Raw genomic sequence first — 19874 nt, forward strand, 5'->3', positions numbered from 1 at the left:
CCATTGCTGTACTTATATGTTTTTCTTTCTGTTTACACTGCCACTTTCCTTAATGCTAAAAAATGTACTGATTAATGAGACCATATATCTCCATATAATGTTGCAAGTAAGGCACTGAATCATTAACAAGCCATGTTCATGGTACTAAAATCCCTGGAAATACTCCTTTATGGGATTATACCTGTGGACTCTTTGTAGGTTGTGCCTCTTTTCCCAGATGGATGTGCTTGTAAATAATGAGGTGATGAATGTTAGCAACCAACTTCATTTAGCCTGGTATCTGCCTAAGACAATGTCACATTTACTATAAAATAAGTTAAAATAAAATAAAATAATCAATTTAATTAGAAGCCTTTTGCTTGTGAAGACTCAAAATATTGATTGATAATCAAAATGACCAAGCCTGCAGACCATCTGTGTGGTGCTGAATGATAAGGCTCTGGCTATACCTCAGATGACCCATGCTCAAGTAGTGGCATGGGATGCTGGAGGAGCTGGACATGGAGCATGGGAGTCAGCAGCATTTGTCAGCTCATTCATCCATGGTAAAAGGGAGGCAGTTTGAACCATTGCTACACCTCAAACTGGGGGTTGGGTGATAACATATGAGTCAAAGTGACATTGTGCTGCCATTATAGATGGTGAGGTTGGCCATGAGTGCTACTCATGCATGTGACCTCCCAGGCAACAATAATGGAGGCATCACATCCATTATAGGGTGATGTTAGGTCAGGAAAGGGCAAGATATGGTTGACTGGCCTGCTCCACAATATCTGGCTCATTCCTCTGAAGATAATGAATAAACTCATCAGGCTTTCCTACCTGTCAGGAATATTGTATTCCCAGTGCCTTTCATAGACTATACTCATAATACATGAAAATGTAAATATATATATATATATATATATATATATATATATATATATATATATATATATATATACACACACACACACACACACACACACACACACACACACACACACACACACACACACATACACACATATGGGTCCAGTATGTAATCTCAAAATACTGAAATGCTGAAATTCAGTATTTCGAAATTACAAAGCCGAAAACCCAAGCACAACTCACAGTTCCAAAAACACACAACCGCGAAATTCAAAATGCCGAAACTACACTACACATACAGTACACACATAAACAAACACAAAACTCCCCCCACAATCAAATAAATGCATCTACACTACTGATAAGCAGGGGTCAAGCCACCCTGCACCCCCCCATGTGGGGCCCCACACCCCCCTACTTATATATTCTAACTACAAGATCGCACAAACAGAAACACGAATGAAACTCACACACATATTACAGTCCCTCACACACACACATCACAGTCACAACACATACTTACACACACTAAAGCCCCTAACCAACACATTTACACACACAAACTTACATAAATTCAACGATACATCCACACACTGCACCAGCGGAAGTGGAAATTCAACATCTGTGCTTCGGGATTTTGAATTTCACGCTTCTGCCGGTTTTGGAACTTTGAGTTTTCAGCTATGTAATTTCTAAATACTGAATTTCGGGATTTCAGTATTTCAAAATTACATAGTGGACCTATATATATATATATATATATATATATGTATGTGTGTGTATATATATATATATATATATATATATATATATATATATGTATGTGTGTGTGTATAAATATATATATATATATATATATATCTACACACACACACACACACACACACACACACACACACACACACACACACACACACACACACATCTTTGAAACCTCCAAAGAGTTAATACAGAAAAGATTAATCTTTTTAGAGTGAATCTTAAGGGATAAAAAAAAACAAAAAACATGATTTTTGCAGGAGCACAACCCCGGCAGCCTCACAACCCCTGCTAATAATTTATAACAAATCTGAGTTTGCACAACAGCACGGAAAGAGCACATTCCCAGAAACTGCTGTACCATGATCTCGCACACAAAGTGTCTTTCAGGCTGAAAAACAAGGAAAAAGAGCATTTGCTCTTTCAGACTACACACACACACACATATATATATATATATATATATATATATATATATATATATATAGATTATATATATATATATATATATATATACTGGCACACATCTGTAAAATTAGTGATCAATTTCTTATGCTTGAAGCACACAAGAAAAAGAAAAAAGAAGATCCATTGCAGGTTCCTTGTGGTTAACAAGTTAGAATGCATGAATGAGCATCTTGTAAGTCTGCATAATGGCTTATTGTATTAGTAACACACCTTATCAGTCATCCCATTTACACGGGTAGTAATGGTAGCATTTTGATATTATAGTCCATTGTATATCTTTCTTGGACAAATACAAATAAAATTGCTGTCTTCCTCTTAGAGCCTTTGCAGTTCCTTTATCACAGTCAAGGAAATAACAATTTGAACATACAGAACTCCAGGAATGTGAAGTTAGATGCGGTCTTGGTGACATTAGCCATTGTTAAGGAGAGAATCGGTGTATAATATGGTTCAGGATAATGGACAATTTACAGCAAAAAAAGAATTCTGATAGGCAACATATAAAATACTTCCTTTTGTTGCAAGGCAGTTCAGGGATGAATTACTATAAAGCACTGTGCCAGTATATACATACAAATTACCAGTTTAGTGCAAAAAAGCAACATTACATAATCAATGCGTAATCTGTACATGAGGCACAATACAGAAAAGGTAGCAGTAAAGAAAGTAACAGACACAAAATAATGAAATAGCTGCACTGTGCTATGTCAGACAACTGTATCCAGGAGGGATATATATATATATATATATAGAGCAAGAACTAGAGAAATGCAGAAGACTAGATGAGATGGATGTGCAGGTCAGACGACCAGTGGGCATAAAACCGTCCCCTCTTTGTGGAAAAGCAGAAAAGTAGTTGATATGATTCTGTCAGTTTAGATCCTCTTTTAAACAAACAGAAAGACATGCTTTTGATGACTGTCAGGATTTTTTTTCCCTAAACCAAAGAACAGCAAAAAAAAATCTTAGCCACAGCTAATTATCCAAATACCTTTGGTGCTTGGTGAATAGATAACAAGTGTCCTTTGTTTGTTAGGTTGAATGGCCATTCTGGGCATACTTTTGCAGCACTCTTGATTCGGGAGATAGAATAATGCAACACTGCATATTTCATGCTACCCTGAAAATGGAGAAAATTACATAAATATCTCATGAGTTAAATAAGGCGTGGATAATAACTATTCCTAATGATAGGTGTTCAGATATAATGAGAAAAGTAAGTATGCTGAAATGATATAGAGTTTCCTTAGAAAATTGTCCAATGACTAAGTGGAATTACCTAGTTAACAACAGTCAAATCCATAAATAAATAACATGTAAACAAAATGGAGGTGCAAGAAACCAAATTATTGACAGCAACAGTAATAGGTTTTTAGGAGCAGTTTTCTTGTGATAAAAAATGTTCTGATTCAAGAATATTTGGGATAAGTGTAATAATATTAATAGCAAATAGGGAACGAGGACCTGTGAGACTGTTACAATGTAGAGAACAGGCAGTTGGGTAGGGCTTTAAATCTTTCTTACATGCACCTGAGGGGTGAGATCAAATCAAGAAAAATATGGCGAAAGCAAGCATTTTACATATGCAGTCCAACCAATACAGTACCAGAAATATATCTGATCTATCTATCTATCTATATATATATATATATATATATATATATATATATATATATATATATATATATATATAAAACTGATATGTTATATAATAATATGCAGTAACCGAGGTATTAGTTTTGTTTTGGGTGATGGGATCAAAACATTTCCTTGTGCTGGTTCTAAGTTCGTGGATTGCTCTCTAGTAAATAAAGCTTGCAGGAACAGGTTGGACTTACACATGGTCAAAAGGATGGGAAGAGAGGGTGTAGAATGGTGAATAGGAAATATCTTTACTTCAGTTGCAGGCAGAGAGAAGAAAAAAGTACAGTTGTGTACCTACCATAAATGTAGATGTTCGAGTGTATTCACTGTTGCAGTCATTACACTTGGGTTATCCTGCTGGCAGGCTACCCGCAGTCGGCCTGAATTCCAAAGTCCTGGTCCGGCATCAGTTGCTGCCACCTCTTCCCTGACGTCAGTGCGCCAGGGGCATAAAAGATGCAGCCGATGCCATTTTCTTCAGTTTTTCTTGCCCCAGATGTTAGGTGCCCCCAAAAGGGTAGGCTAAAAATTCTGCTTATATAAAAGTATGCACTAACATAAACATTACCTTCATCTACAAGCAAATGCACCACATAGGTTGTATAGAATAGAGTAGTACAGATAAGTCCCAGCAATGAAAGTGGGATGGAGGGAGGGTAACCTGGACTGCAACAGTGAATACACTTGAACATCTACATTTATGGTAGGTACAAAACTGTACTATGTTCGTGTTTCACTGTTGCAGTCATTACACTTGGGTTGAATCCTAAAGCTGAGGTTGGGTGGCTGGGCCTAAATAGAATTAGGAGTGGCTATGAGGCCCTGCAGAACTGCAGTGGTAAAGCCTGCTCTGGATTTAGACTAAAGAGGTAAGTGGTAGTGCTTTGTAAAAGTGTGCACTGAAGTCCAAGTTGCAGCCTCCAAAATATCCTTGGTTGGTACTCCTCTGAGGAAGGCTGCTGAAGTGGCTGCTGCTCTGGTAAAATGTGGCCTAATGCCCTTAGGCAGTGATTTGCCATGTTGTGAATAGCAGAAATTAATGCAGTGGCCTATCCATTTTGAAAGAGTCTACTTTGAAATAGCCTTTCCTTGTGATCCTGCAGCATATCCCACTAAAAGTTGCTCCGTCTTTCTGAAAGCTTTAGTTTTGTCCAAGTAGAAGCATAGCTGTCTGTGTATGTCCAAAGAATGCAGAAGTCTCTCCCCTTTATTCTGTGGGTTAGGATAAAAGGTAGGCAAATTAATAGTTTGGTTAAGAGCCACACTGGACACTACCTTAGGCATAAATGTTGGATTTGTCCTCAGAGAAACCCTGTCCAGATGGAAAATAATAAAAGGTTCCACAGCCATTAATGCCTGTAACTCTGAGACTCTTCTTGCTGAAGTTATTGCTAGGAGCAGAACTGTTTTCCATGATATGAACTTTATGTCGGCTGTATTGGCTGGCTCAAAAGGAGGCAGTGTGAGCTTTTCCAAGACAAAATTGAGGTCCCATGTAGGTATTGGTGCTCTCCTTGGAGGTCTTATGTCTTTGGCCCCTCTAAGGTACTGCCTCAGCAGCAGATGCAAAAATATAGGTGGGTCCGTATTGTAATGAGCTGAAATGGCATAGGCATGGATCATAATTGATGAGAAGGATAGGCCTTTGTCCAGCATCTCAGTTAGGTATTGTAAAATCTGAGGAATATTTGGTACAAGCGTGTCAATTCCTTGTGCCTGGTTCCAAGCACAGAATCTCTTCCATTTTTCTGCATAAGATTTTCTGGTGCTGGGCCTCCTGGCCTCCAAAATAACATCCATTACTACTTTAGAGAGAGGTGTGTCCTGAGTGGTTATAATATCTGCCATGCAGCCAGATTTAGTGTTCTGAGTTGGCTGTGCAGGATCTGATTGTTTTGTTGGGTCAGTAGATGAGGAATTTGAGGTAATGTCCAGGCTGGGCCTTGAGACAAGTTCTTTAGGATTGGATACCAGTGCTGGCGTGGCCAGTCTGGGGCAGTCAGTATCATGTTTGGCTTCTCTTGTCTGACCTTTAGGAGTACCTTGGGGAGGAGAGGCAGTGGAGGAAAGGCATAAACTGTAAGGGTTTTCCAGCTGAATGATAGAACATCCACTTTCCATGCTTGTTTGTGATAAGTCCTTGTGTAGAATCTCTGTAGTTGGCAGTTGTGAGGGGAGGCAAATAGATCTATGTCTGGGCATCCCCATTTCCTTGTTATCATGCTAAAGACTTGTGGATCTAGTTTCCACTCATGAAGGCCCATGAGGTTTCTGCTTAGTTTGTCTGCCAGAATATTTGTTTTTCCTGGCAGGAATTGTGCTTGCAGGTGCACTTGATAAGTCAATGCTGTGTTCCACAAAGTCATGGCTTGTCTACAGAGGGGGTAGGAATGTGTGCCTTGCTTGTTTATGTACCACATGACTGTAGTATTGTCCGTTTTTATCAGTAGTTGTCCTGGATGGAGTAAATCCTTGAAGGCTGTCAGGGCATTCTGTACAGCTAGCATCTCTTTTTGATTGATATGAAGATGCATTTGGCTTGCGGGCCATGTGCCCTGAATACATTTTCCTGCCATGTGGGCCCCACCAGGCATAATCTGATGCATCTGTTGTTAGTGTCTGCCTGGCTGTGGGTAAGGTGAAAGGCTGTCCCTTGTTGTGGTGAGAGGCCTGTGCCCACCATCAAAACTCCTGTTGTAGGCAGGGAATAAGAGTAATCAATGTTTCCAGGCTGTGGCAATGTTGAGTCCAAACACTTTTTAGGTACCATTGTAGCTTCCTCATATGCAGTCTTGCATATGGAATTAGTAGAATGCAGGATGCCACGAAGCCCAAAGCCTGCAGAATATTTCTTGCAGATATCTTGGTCTTTGTTGCCATGCTTTTGAAGTATGAAGTCAGTTGCCTTTGATTGTCTGGCATGAGATAAGCCATCTGGGCAGTTGTATTTAAACTTGCACCCAGGAATATTATCTCTTGAGAGGGTACTAGTTTTGATTTCTTTTCGTTTACTGTGTACCCTAGGCAAATTAGTAATCTTTTTGCAAACACCAGATGCTTCAGTAGAATGTCTTTGTTCTCTGCTTGAATAAGGCAGTCGTCCAAGTAGGGATATATTTGAATTTCTCTTTGTCTGCAAAATGCAATTACTGGTGCCAGGCATTTTGTGAAGACCCTGGGCGCAGTAGATAAGCCAAAGGGCAGTGCAGAGAATTGGTAGTGCATTACACCAGCTATGAATCTGAGGTATCTTCTGCAAGATTGTCTGATTGGGACATGCAGGTATGCCTCTTTGATTTCTAACGTTACAAGCCAAGCCTTCTTGCCCAGCATGGGCAGAAGTTGCTGCAGAGTCAACATTTTGAATTTTGGTACGTCCAGAAAAGTGTTTAGAATAGATAGGTCCAGAATTGGTCTCCAGGCTTTGTCCTTTCTGGGGACTAAGAAAAGTCTTGAGTAAAATCCTTGTGTCTGCTCTTGCTGTGGTACTGGTTGAATAGCCCTCATGTCCGTGAGAGATGAAACTTGTTTTTGTGCCTCTGCCCATTGATTGTGTGGAAGGTCTGGCATACCTTTTGCCTTTGGAAGGGTGTGAAAGTGGAGCCTGTAGCCCTGAGAGACTATGTTTAAGACCCATTTGTCCTGGGTGATCATGTGCCACTTTTGTGAAAAAAGTGCTAGCTTTCCCCCTAAGGGTGCTGCCAAAAGATAAGTGCTTGGCATTGGCAGAGGGAAGTTATTGGAACTGTTTCCTATATGGCTGTGATTTGTCTTCTCTGGTTTTGGAGGTAGTAGCACCCCATTGTTTGGGCCTGTATGAGCCTTGGGGTTGTTGTCTGCCTCTAGGGCATCTGTATCTGCCTCTTTGTGGCCTGTCTGACACTGGAAAGGACCAATTCTTAGAAGGCCAGTTCCTGCTAAATCTGGGAGGTTGTACCTGTAAGAAACCCTTTACTGTTTGCATAGATTTCGCTTTATCCGCTATTTTCTTCAACACCTCTTCTGCCTTAACACCAAACAAAGTATCATGCTGTAATGGAGCATCCAATAATTTTGCTTTAACATGATCAGGCAGATTCTGTTCCTTTAACCAAGCATGCCTTCTAATAACAGAACCTGTAACAGCGGCCCTACAAGAGGCCTCCAATGAATCAAAACCACATTGCAAAGTATGCTTTCCCACTTGTTCAGCTGCATGCAATAAATCCTGCATTTCCTTGTTTTTAGAACATTCAGAATTTGTCAACATTTTCTGTTTTAGCAGTGACATTAAGTATTGCTGATATTTAAGCATATAAAAATGACAATTTAAAGCCCTTACAGCCAAGGTAGCAGAAGTGTAAACTTTTTTCCCCCATCTGTCCAGTGACCTAAAATCCCTATCAGAGGGAACAGGGTTTTTAGCAGTAGAGGCCTTGACCCCTTTGGGACCCTGAGATATTGTTTCTGGGTCAGCAGCAGGGTTTTATAAAGGAATTTATGAGAGTCTGGAACCCTGTAGTATCTGTCTGGCTTAACAGGTGCAGGAGGCAAAGAGTCAGGAGACAGGCCGGACTCTGAGAATACATCATCTACTATGTCTAGAACAGGTGGAATAGCAAGATGTCTATGCTGGGGTAGTAGAAGAAAGTCTCTGAGCCTTTTCTTAGATTCTGAGTAATCCTGGCTCTCCCAGTGGAAATGCTCCCTCATGGTGTGCAGGGTTTCCCCAAAAGAATAATCCTCAGGAGGAGAAGCTGAAGGGATAGATTCTTCAGCATCAGAATTTTCATAGGGAGGCAAAGAGTATCCCTGATCTGAAGAGGAGTCAGAGGAAATGGAAACCTGGTCAGAGGAATCATATTCTGTGTCTTGCCTAGGCCTCTTATCAGGAGGGGGATGGGAACCCCTGATCAAAGTAATTAGGTCTTCGGCCATTTTAAGCATGTGTTTCTTTGGCATGGAAGTCTGTCCAGGAGAATGCTGTACTTGCTTCTTTGTCTTTAAAGCTGTTTTAGTCTTTGCCTTGGAAGCTGAGGTTGGCTTAACATATAACTGTGTAGGTCTGAAAACACCCTCAGAAGCCGATGCCTGCTCAGCGGCTCCGGACCCATCTGAGGGAATAGTTTACGAGTGTCCAATACCTTGAGTATCCAGAGGCCTAGCTGTCTCCACGTGGGAGTCGGTAGCGGCCTGTGGCTCTGAGGTAGCGGGCAAAAGGGGCTGTGAAAGTACCTCACTGAGAACCGTCGAACCGGCGACTGGCCTAGCGGAGGCTTTGTCGTCGGGTATGGATCTCGGATGCCTGTCCTTTACTTGTGCTTTTTATAAACTCCGGTTGTCAGCTGTTCCGACGGCATTATATAATTAAACCTTCAGGCAAAGTAATGAAAAGCAAAATCGTACTGATGCTTAATAGTGCATTGGTTAAATCTAGCACAAAACCGACAGCTAGCAACATTGTGGTCAGGGCCTAGGCAAGGAATACAGTAAGAATGAAAATCCTTATGAGGTATTTGCTTCCCACAAGAAATACAATTGTTAACTTTTTCTGACATCGGTCTGGAGCAAGAAAAAAGTTTCCCCAACAGGGTACTTAGCTTTACTGAAGACTTCAGATCTGAAATTCGTTTTTGAAAATCTCAGGAGTCGGCCATCCGGCACTTGCGAACTGCTTTTGCTTCGGGCACCGTGCGGCAAGAAAGACTAAGAAAATGACATCGGCTGCATCTTTTATACCCCTGGTGCATTGATGTCAGGGAAGAGGCGACAGCAACCGACGCCAGACCAGGACTTTGGAATTCAGGCTGACTGCAGGTAGCCTGCCAGCAGGATAACCCAAGTGTAATGACTGCAACAGTGAAACACGATGAACATCACGTGGATTACGTGAGCCGGGTAGTTCTAATCTGCACCTGCACTATTACTTTGTTGTCTGGCCCTAGTATTCACAAACACTCAGCCTATATATTTCTCCTTAATCTAATCTTGAGGGAACTACCTAGAAAGAAAACATGATTAAGTACTGTTTCCTCTGTTTCCAGCCACTAGCTGATTCTGCAGTATCTCTTTACACCATTCTGTCTTTCTGTGAAATTTTGCCTTATTTCTTCCTGGAATTTGTCATTGCATATCTTACACCTGCAGCCTTTCTCAGTGAGGTAGGGGGAGCCAGCTACATTTAAAACCTTTTACAACTTAATTGCATCACATTTTTAGTTCTAACATATAGGGTCATATCCATGGTGGTACAGCGGTAGCGTTGTTGCCTCACAGCAAGAGGTTCTCCTGTTTGATTCTTGGCTGGAGTGCCTTCTGTGTGGTGTCTGCATGTCCTCCCTGCAATCTAGTGGCCTATGAAAGACATGCGAGAATGGCTGTGTGTTTGCCGAAGGTTGGGCATCAAGTTGGCAGCTTGGCACCATAAAAATCGACTACCAATCATTAGTGGACCGGAGTTCCGCTGTGGCGACTCCTAACCAGGAAAAGCCGAAAAGACAAACAACAGTGTAGCTACAGGGTCAGTAAAACGTACAACAAAGTACTGGAATTCAAGTCAGCCTTTTATGTGTGAGCTGCTGGTAGTCAAGAGGGAATGCAAAGTTCATTTTGAGATGAGGGATCAGTAATTAAAACCAAAAATTACAACATACCAACCCTCAATGTGTTATCTCAAGGTAGAGCATATAAATGCCCACACTAGAGTATTACAAGGAGATTTTCTTTCTTTTTCTTTTTTTTCTTTTTTGTTTTGTGTAGTTGTTCTTTTAGCTGTTTAGGCCCAAACATTTAATTAATTAATTTATTTATTGACATTGGATTACCGGGAAAGTCTGACTGGGTATGAGCTCATTTTCAGCGGAGGCTCAGGGAGAAATGCTCCAAAGTATTACTAAACATTTTAAGAACAATAATTTTATAATTTTCAAAGTGAAATTTCAGGCAGAGTTTGAAATCTTCTCTTAGATTTAAGCCAATGTGGCTAATAAATGGGCAACAGTAATATTTGCTCCATGCTATGAAAAAGCACTAACACTACACAAGTTTGTGAAACCACAGCTCTGGGGTGTCACTCTGTTGATTAAACGTTAGCCAGTAATGTGCTCTGGCTGTACATTAGTGTTTATTGAGTCAGAGTGTTTACTAGGCAGTTGAGCATATAGAACATCTATAGCTTAGCTGGTGCTCTTCTCACTATTCTATACCTCTTTTCACTAGGGTTTGTAGAGCCAGACCATGGGTGTATTTACATCACCCACCCACTTATCAAGGCTGTTTGAAGGGGTGTTTGAGGTGTTTTTAAAAGACAAGTCCCAAATGTCAAGATTTTTTTTTCATCACAATGTGCTTTTCCATTCCAAAGATGACATGTTAGAAAAAAATGTAAATATTTTTTCTTCAGACAGCTCCATAGTGCAGAGGGACAGAGTAATGTTTGTGTTGAGAAAGACTGAGGTTCAATTAGTTGGCAGCTCCTGAGTAGTTAGTTGGGGGGGGGGGGGGAGTAGATGGTTTTGTTGGTTCAGTTAATGTGGGGTTAGGTTTAAAGGGTTTACTGGTGGGAGGGAATAGTTTATAGAGGAGATTACAGGCTTCAGCTCTCCCCAAAACAGTGGAACATGCACAGCCAGATCATCCAAGGACTTTGATCTGCGCTGATGTTGCTGCATAACAGGTGTGCACTGGGCCCAAAGAGTAGGGCATAAAATAAAAAAAATCCAAACCATCCGTGTTTGACTTCTCACATTAGTTTGGCTCTCACCCCATCTGACAGCATGGCTTCCGCAGACAATCAGGATATGAATGCATCTGTAGGATGAGTGTAGGTGGGATCGATGGTCAAAGAATAGATGGGCAAAAGTAAATAATAAATAGATACAATAAATACAATAATCTCTCATTTGATGTCTATACTTGTTTCTTTAGCACATCTTTCTGACTTTCTTTTTGTCATATTTCTTTCTTCTGGTATGTTTTACAGCATCTGTTATATCACAGTGATACTGGGTATGGCCATCAGAGAGTAGGGGAGGGGTCACCATACATAAGTTTGAGGGGTTGTGTGTGGTTGCCCCCCATATCGGGGATGCAAAATGCTTAAAGTTTAATTCTTGACCTTTTATCTTTTGTGCATTGACTTTTTTGTCAGAGGCACAGCTAGGGTGTGTGTGTATGTATATTTGTGTGTATATCTATATATATATATATATATGTATATGTGTGTGTGTGTGTGTGTGTGTGTGTGTGTGTGTGTGTGTGTGTGTGTGTGTGTGTGTGTGAAATGGAGTCTTCCTGCTTCTTTGTCTCACACTCCATGTATCGATTGTCAGCACCTTATATGTGCTGCTCACTACTGCCTGTGAGGCTCAAAATACTTCAAAAATCTCATCACTGATGTAAGGGTATTTTAAAGTTGATTTTTCATCTTTGCCCTTGAATATTTGACAGCCACTGCACAGGATGACTGTTCACTTAAGATGTGAGTAGTAGTGCATAATGGCTGGAAAAGTACTGCACTGATTTCATATTCAGCTGTTTGCACTTGATCTTTACACCACTCATTCCTGTCACAACAGAGTCATTTAGAACATATTTAGGAGGATGAGGCAAGGTCCAAACATCCTGAGATGACAGTTAGGTCAGTGATTAAGTGCGAGTTGTTACTTGTAAGTGTGTAGTAGAAGCCCAGAGTGATAAGTTGACACTTCAGCCTAACATACTGTAGGAAAAGTGTGTTACATGGAATTACATTCATTTAGGTGAAGAAAAGCAAGTAATTTAGCAACTCTTTCTGGCAGAGCATTGAAAACAAAATCACACTAACCATGAACATGCATCAGAAGCACAGCTAGGGTGGGGTGAAAGGGGCAGCCACCCTGGGTGCAAAGTGTTATGGGGTACGATCAGCAGATGCAGTTCGGTCTTTAGTGCATTTCAGTGTATTACTGGCATTGAGAAATCAATGCTGGTAATGCATTTCACTTTAGTGCTTCAGTGCTCCATGTTTGATAGAACCAATGGAGTTTGCTAGAAGAAGAGCTGTTTTTTTGTGTTCCTTAACTTAAAATTGAGGGAGTACCAAATCAGGAGAGCAGCACTAGTTGCAGTAATAGCCAGCTAGTAATATTTATGCACGGAAGAGCAAGATGACAGGGAAAAAAAAACTTTGTTGTTGTTTAGTGTTTAGCTGGAAATATACTTTAAACAAATTTAAAAAAGGCAGTATGGAACAGTGATTAAATGGTGGTCTCCAAAGCTGGGAACCTTGGCTTGAATTAATTTAGGTTCTACTTGTAGCTATTGCAGTGTTGGGCAAGTTACTCAACCCAGTTACCTGACTTTTTTATGGTCTTTGGTATCGATCTTTTAGTGGGCTTCCTAGCTGTTAAATTATATTCCTTTAACTGTTTACAAAGTTCCAGTTTTAAAGAAGTATATTTCCCTTAAGGAATTTATTTTAAACATTATCTGAATAAATGACCTTACACATTCCTAACTTTTTGAAATGATATTCATTTTTTCACAGTATTCGTAAAAACCTTATTGGACTAAAACATAATAATATGTTTTTTGTTATGACTGTGATGTTATGAGGTAGTGCCATCTGTGCCAGAGTATGACCAGGGAGAGTAGGGCAATGCATGTGTACATATGCCAGCATAGTTAGCTGAAGTTTTGTAAAGAATTTTATGTTATTTGACTATCACGCTGATGTGTACAGATGTTTGAGTTAAAATATATTTGTAAAGTTACTTGTGTTAGAAATGCATCAACAGTAGATCCTGCTGGATAGAAATAATGTATGCATGTATATTAGGTTGTATTGCTGTAACAGATCAAATGTGTATGTTTGTCAGAGAATCCTGGAAGGGTGGAAAGTTTGAAATCATGTTGTAGCTTTCAGATGCTGCCACAGATCTTAGCAAAGCTCTGTGTATGTATTGTACCAGAGTCAGGTGATCAGATGTGATGTCATCTTCTAACCAGCATCTGGTTTCCTTGGAATTCTCGCAGCAGCACCGGAGTTAGTGGTGAGTACTGAGTCTCCTTGATTGCTGGCCCAGAGTAGGGACCCGGCACATACTGGTGGCAGCTGGGTGGGATATTAAATGAACTTCAGTAGCCGGTGGGCAGTTGTCACTGAAGATGTGTATACTGTCAGCAGCCACAAGATAAACATAGACATTTGATCAGTTACAGCAATACAACCTAATACACAGGCATACAGTCTTTATGTCCAGCAGGAGCTACTGTTGATGCATTTTTAACACAAGTAACTTTATTTGAACCTGCTGAGTTTACCATTGAGCTTTAAGTTTTTATGTCTGCATTTCAGTGATGAAACACAACTAAAACAAGAGGATATGTGGTGAGCAAACATGTGGGGTTACCCCTATAGAGAAGAAGTGCCTTCATACGGCACCCATATTTTTCCTGTTTTTACTATTCTTAATAGTAATTTTCCTTTTGGATCCTACTTCACAAGTGTAAATTAACATTTATTCCAAATGATAGAGTATATTGTATAATTTATGTAGCTTTAACCCTGGAATCTTTGTTATGGATGTACGCATTTGGGAAAATATGTTTTTCTGTGAGCATTTGAAGACAAACAGGGGTTTCATTCTTTTTCACGTATTGTTTTGTCTTGTGAGATAACAAATGTTAGTAAAATAAATAAAACTGAATCAGCCATGACATTTTGTTGTCTGCATTCTTTCTTTTAGTTCAGAGGTACATTGATCTAGCGCTGTTGATGGACATAACATTTAAATCAGTAACAGAACTGCACTCTATGCCCTTTAGCTGGTACAAAGATGAAGAATGCTGCATGACATCAAATGTTTGCATAACTAATATTTAGTTATCCACTGCTGCATATTTGTTTCATGTGTCCTTTCAGACAAATGTTAACTATTTTATCACTCTACAGTTTCTAATCCATTTACAGTGGATGTTGACGTATCACTGTACTTTTAAATAACATCGACAGGTAAAAGTATAAATTACATAGTGTGTGACCATCAGCCCACTAGGATTGTTATGTTCATACAATTAAATGAATTTCCTTAGAATATACCAGAAGATGAGAACAGGGATACAGCTGAAGGAAGTGTGTTCTCATAGTTATAACACTGGCAGGCTGGTGACCCTCCTTTGTACTGCTGATTTTCAAAGTGTTAGAACAGAACGCGATTTGCATTGTTGTGTCTGCCAAATAAATATAAGTTTTTCTTAAAATGTCACCACATGCCAATTACTGTGAAGAAAACACAGGCAATTATTTAATATTTGTCAATGGCTGTCCCTTATTTCCATTTTTTTAACATGCCAGTTCAAGATAGTTATGCTACTACTCAAATGTAAGACTAATAAATAATTTTATTAGTCCATTAAAAGATGGGTCTCAGCAGTTAAGTTTGCTTTCTTTTATGTTACTTTGACAGCTACTACAATTTTGACATGTTTGATGATTGTTAGGTCACCATACATTGTTCAGACCCTGCAACATCCCTGTTACTCAAACATTTGGTCCATTTGTATTCTGAGAAGTCCAACTAGCTTGGTGTAGATGGGTCACTACTTCTGAATAATGCCAGTTTACCAAATATCTGGTTTTTTTTTTGTTTTTTTTTGTTTTTTTTTGCTGTTCTCTCACTTCCTTAGGGTATGACCATGAAATCTGTAGTGACAACAGCACCACAGTACATACAACTTCATTGATAAGCAATGCACCATTATTCTGCACTTTGGGGCACACAATATAATTCCCCAACAAGACTTAGATGATAGAATATAGTCAGATGGCCCCACCTTTTCCTGAAAGAGAAGACCACTGTTCTCTGTCTTCCTGATCAACAGCTGATGACTTACATGCAGTATAAACTCAGATGAGCAGTATAATACAACCGAGGTGTATGCAACCAAGAGTAAGTACATCACTGTTGCCGATTCTCTTTATAAATAATTTGAGTTCAGTAATTTTCTGCTTTTTTCATGAATGTGTATATTTTTGATAAGACTGACTCATGACTAGTTTTGTAAATGTTTGAAAAGCATAACATCTGCACGCAGTCCACCTTATATTATACCATTTTTATATTTTGTCTTCCCCAGTGGATACCTTTTGCCACTAGTCTGCCCCACTAAACCCATTCCAGGGGCTCCCATCTGTCCCACTTTCCCTTTCAGTGGGTACTTCCTTGCCATTTGTCAGTAGCTTTAGTGTAGATGCCTTGGTGGGTATAATGCAGAGCCTATGGTTATACAAATGCTACCCTGTGAATTCTTTAATGATTTCTTCCATACCTTGCTCCAGTAGAAGTTTGCTGGTGTACATTTATGCATATGCATATGTTGTGTATTACAAGCTAAGAAAATTTGCACATTAGCAGTTTAATACATTGTGTGTTGTTGTATCACTTGTGTTCCACTAGGCTTCAGCGTGTAGTAGAATATATTGTTCCTTACTCCAAACATGTACAACTATGCATGAAATGTTCCTTCCTGTAGTCTCACTCCTACCAGCAGCCAACCTAAGTAACATAAATGACTGAATAATGGTCACCAGCACATTCATTGTATCGCAGCCATATCATAATGGCTTCTTGTTCTAGCCTGAAAACAGGATCTTCACCACATACCACTGCTTCTGTCCAGAAGTTCTAGTCTCTCAAAATCATAATTATGTATTTAGAAATGATTGTCTTTCATTCATTTGTTAGAGAAACGCTTAATTCACACATATAAACTTAATAAAACATTACAGTTTTGCAGTGAGTATCACTGACTGTAGAGTACTTTTTCAAAGGTGACACTACATTATAGTAGGAGCCAATAAGTAGGGTTAAGGGAACAACATATGCCACTTTGAAGAAGACACTTTTACTGAAGCGTCTTTTTAGCAGAATTCTATTTCTGAAATTCTTTATGGACTGATAGCCATTGTAAAATTCTATGCATCAATAGTTGACATTAGATTAGTTTCTGAAAAGGCCAAGGCTTGATGGACATAGATCCTGTCTCTATGCAAATAATTTATTAACAATACAAATGAAGGGCAGTATCAGAAATAATTAGGATGGACAAAAGATTAATCAGAAACACAAACCGAGTTGTTTGCCATCCTGTAATAGTTTTCCAAATGTCACACTGTTTCACATAGTCCTTTTAAAAAAATAAAATCAAAGATCCCAACTTCTTGCCTTGATTTCAATTATACCATAAGAAGATTATATAAAATCTACTCAGATATCAGTTGTACTCAGTCTGGTTAATACAGCTGTGACTGTTGTTTTCATAATCATTTATATCAGTCTGAATTTAGAACAAGATTTTTTTAAACATTACGGGGATTATTATGTATTATCCATGTATAAACAGTAGTACAAAGCAAAGAAAACAGACAGATACATTTTATAGTCATCCCTGCTTGCATTTACAATTATTGCTATAATTTTACTGCTGTGTAAATACCAAAAACTAACAACAGCTAGAGCACGCGTGTTCTGAATGTTGAATTTGTCAAAGTCTGCAGAAAGACAAGTACCGTATAGTCATTAACAATAACACCTATTGACCTGATTTTATTGTTCAGTAGCTCAAACATAGCAGAAACTCAACCGCTAACCTTGGGATAACATTACTTACAAATGTGAATCTCAGTCCTAGTAAGAGCTCTGGGCAAAATATAACATTGCCTAATGGAATGTAAATCTTGACTTAAAAGCACTATTCAAGGCTGGAATGGAGAACAAAATATTTCCATCCTGGAAGAGATGCAACTTTTCAAACAATCACACACACACACACACACACACACACACACACACACACACACACACACACACACACAGTCCCATGCCACTGGTAACATTCCCAAATGTCCAGCAGTTTGAAGAATAATACAGTCAAAAGCAATAAGTCTTTTCCAAAAATTAGCTTTCAAAATAGTGGAAATCTTAATAAGCTGATTTCAGATCTCAGGATTTTCCAAACTGTCCAGAAAATAATATGCAGGTGAAATGAAAAGGAGAGCTAGTGGTCTTCAAGCTGCATGAAGTCCAGAAAGAAAGGCCAGGTAGTCAAAGCAGCTGTGTCTCAGTTGTCTGCCGATGTGACAGTTCCTCTGTGTGATGCATTCTCTTCAGCTTGAGCTAAAATAAGAAACAAGAACAAGTCAAAATGCATGCAGATATGTTTGTGACTTTTAATTTTTTTTATCTGAAGTCCTTCAAAATAAGTTATTTCATAGCCTAACTATACACAGTTTATACTGAACATTGAAGATACAAAAATGAACAGCAGACTCATATGCAAGCTGTACAAGCCTTGCCACCTGATAGAAACAGAAAATACTTGAGACAAGCTGAGTATTTCTTTTATAAAGTATTTGTTTTCCATGTTTCATTGAGTGTGTCATATTCTTCCTAGAAGAACCTAACAGTTTTGCAGTTCTGATGTTATATTAGTAACTAGTAAAGTGATTGTAGATGTTACCAGAAATACTTTACACATATGACAAATACCTTATAAGTTTGTATTCATGCCACAAGGAAATTTGAGGCAGCTATTTTAAAGTTAGACTTGTTGCAGCTTTTTAAAAATGCTAATTACTTAGTTTGATTTGAGCTGTTATCAAGTATATTTTTGCTATGAGTGACATTCCACAAGGGTAAATTGACTTTTATTTGCTAAAAGAATTTGTTTTCCTCAAAAATATAAACAACATATAGATGTTATGTATTACCAGGTTAACATTCATTCATTAATTCTCAGCCTGCTTAATCCAGTTCATGGTAGCTGGGATATGGAGACTACCCCAGCACCACATAGGCACAAGGCAGAGAAGCTAATCCTGGATAGTGCACCCACTCATTACAAGAGGTACAGACATAATTACTAATGGCACACATACCTATGGTCAATTTGCTGTGACAAGTATTTGGGATGTGAGTGAAAACTAGAGCATCTGGTAAAACACTTGTACATAAGGAGAATGTATAGGCTTCAGACAAAAACATAAAAGCCAAAAACTAAACTGGAGAACTAAGCTCTATAATGAAACAATGTTAACTACTGAACTATGTTGGTGCCCACCAAGATAACATGCATGATAAAAATTAATTGGCTCCAAATGAATTGGCCTAGAATGAAATGTCTAATGTATGGAAATGGGAAACTGCATTATTTTATGAATTAATTGAAAAAATAAATTGTTACCACTTCTATCAGTGAAAGGCAGGTTCAGTTTTGGTGGGAAAATCATAAAGTGTTTCAGTTTTAACATGTATTCTGCAGCTCTTCGTACAATTTAGGTATAGAAGATGTGTGTGTATGGTGTGTATGTGTGTATGTATAAAAATGTGGGTGCAATTCAGTTGCTGTTGACAAGATAGCACTAGAAGGCAGCAGGTGGCAAGCAAGGTGTTGAAAGGTGCTAGGAGACAGGAAGCCAGTGATTATAACATACTGTTCTGTAGCTAGTCAGTGTAAATCTTATTTGGTGTAGCATTGTTGTCTTTTACCTGAGGGAGCAGTGAGCATTTGCCATAGAGTCTTAAGGCCAGTCATGCATTATACTGTGTTTAGCACTAAGGATGCAGATCATAAGACAATAGCCCTTGTTGTCCAATACAAATGGGCAGCATTAGGTGAAGATTTATAACATGTCCTTTCATCACATATAATTGATTTGCAGCATTGTATATTGTAAACTGATCCTGTATAGACTGCAAAGCAATTTTGGTAAGAAAGAAGTGTGTGCATCCTTGTAGCTACAATGTAAATATACATCAAAATATCTTACATAACATTTATTTTATGTTTTAGGCAGTCTAGTTCGGCAAAAAATTAACTTTACAGAATACAAACAATGTTCAGTATCATATCTGTGTACGTAATGCAAACCAGAAAGAAATTCATCCTGCTGGCATGACCAAGGATGAGATGATAATCACTTGGGTGCAGATAAGGAGATAGCCTGGTAGTAGATGTGAGTCCTGAACACATAGCATAACAATTTGTTCCATCCTCAGATAACCTAAGAATGTGACTTAAAGTGAAAAAAACTGGAAATATGGCCCAAAACATCTTAGAGAGTGAAGCAGATGTGAAGAGAGAGTACAGAGAAAGGGGGCAAGAGCAGAGAGGCAGATGGAGAAAGAGAGAGA

General features: G+C 39.0%; 1 protein-coding gene across 1 annotated transcript in view; it reads right to left on the reverse strand.

Annotated features, from left to right (window-relative positions):
- Positions 1-16719: 16719 nt before the first annotated feature.
- Positions 16720-19874, reverse strand: part of LOC122805462 (protein LBH-like) — a 701144-nt gene continuing 697989 nt past the window's right edge. Inside the window, exon 4 of the mRNA XM_044075638.1 lies at positions 16720-17858. Within this exon, the coding sequence (XP_043931573.1) occupies positions 17803-17858 (56 nt within the window). The 3' untranslated portion in view covers positions 16720-17802. The remainder of the gene's footprint in view (positions 17859-19874) is intronic.

Source organism: Protopterus annectens, chromosome 6.part1 (genome assembly GCF_019279795.1).
Source record: "Protopterus annectens isolate FY-2018-M chromosome 6.part1, PAN1.0, whole genome shotgun sequence".
In the NCBI taxonomy this organism is placed as follows: domain Eukaryota; kingdom Metazoa; phylum Chordata; order Ceratodontiformes; family Protopteridae; genus Protopterus; species Protopterus annectens.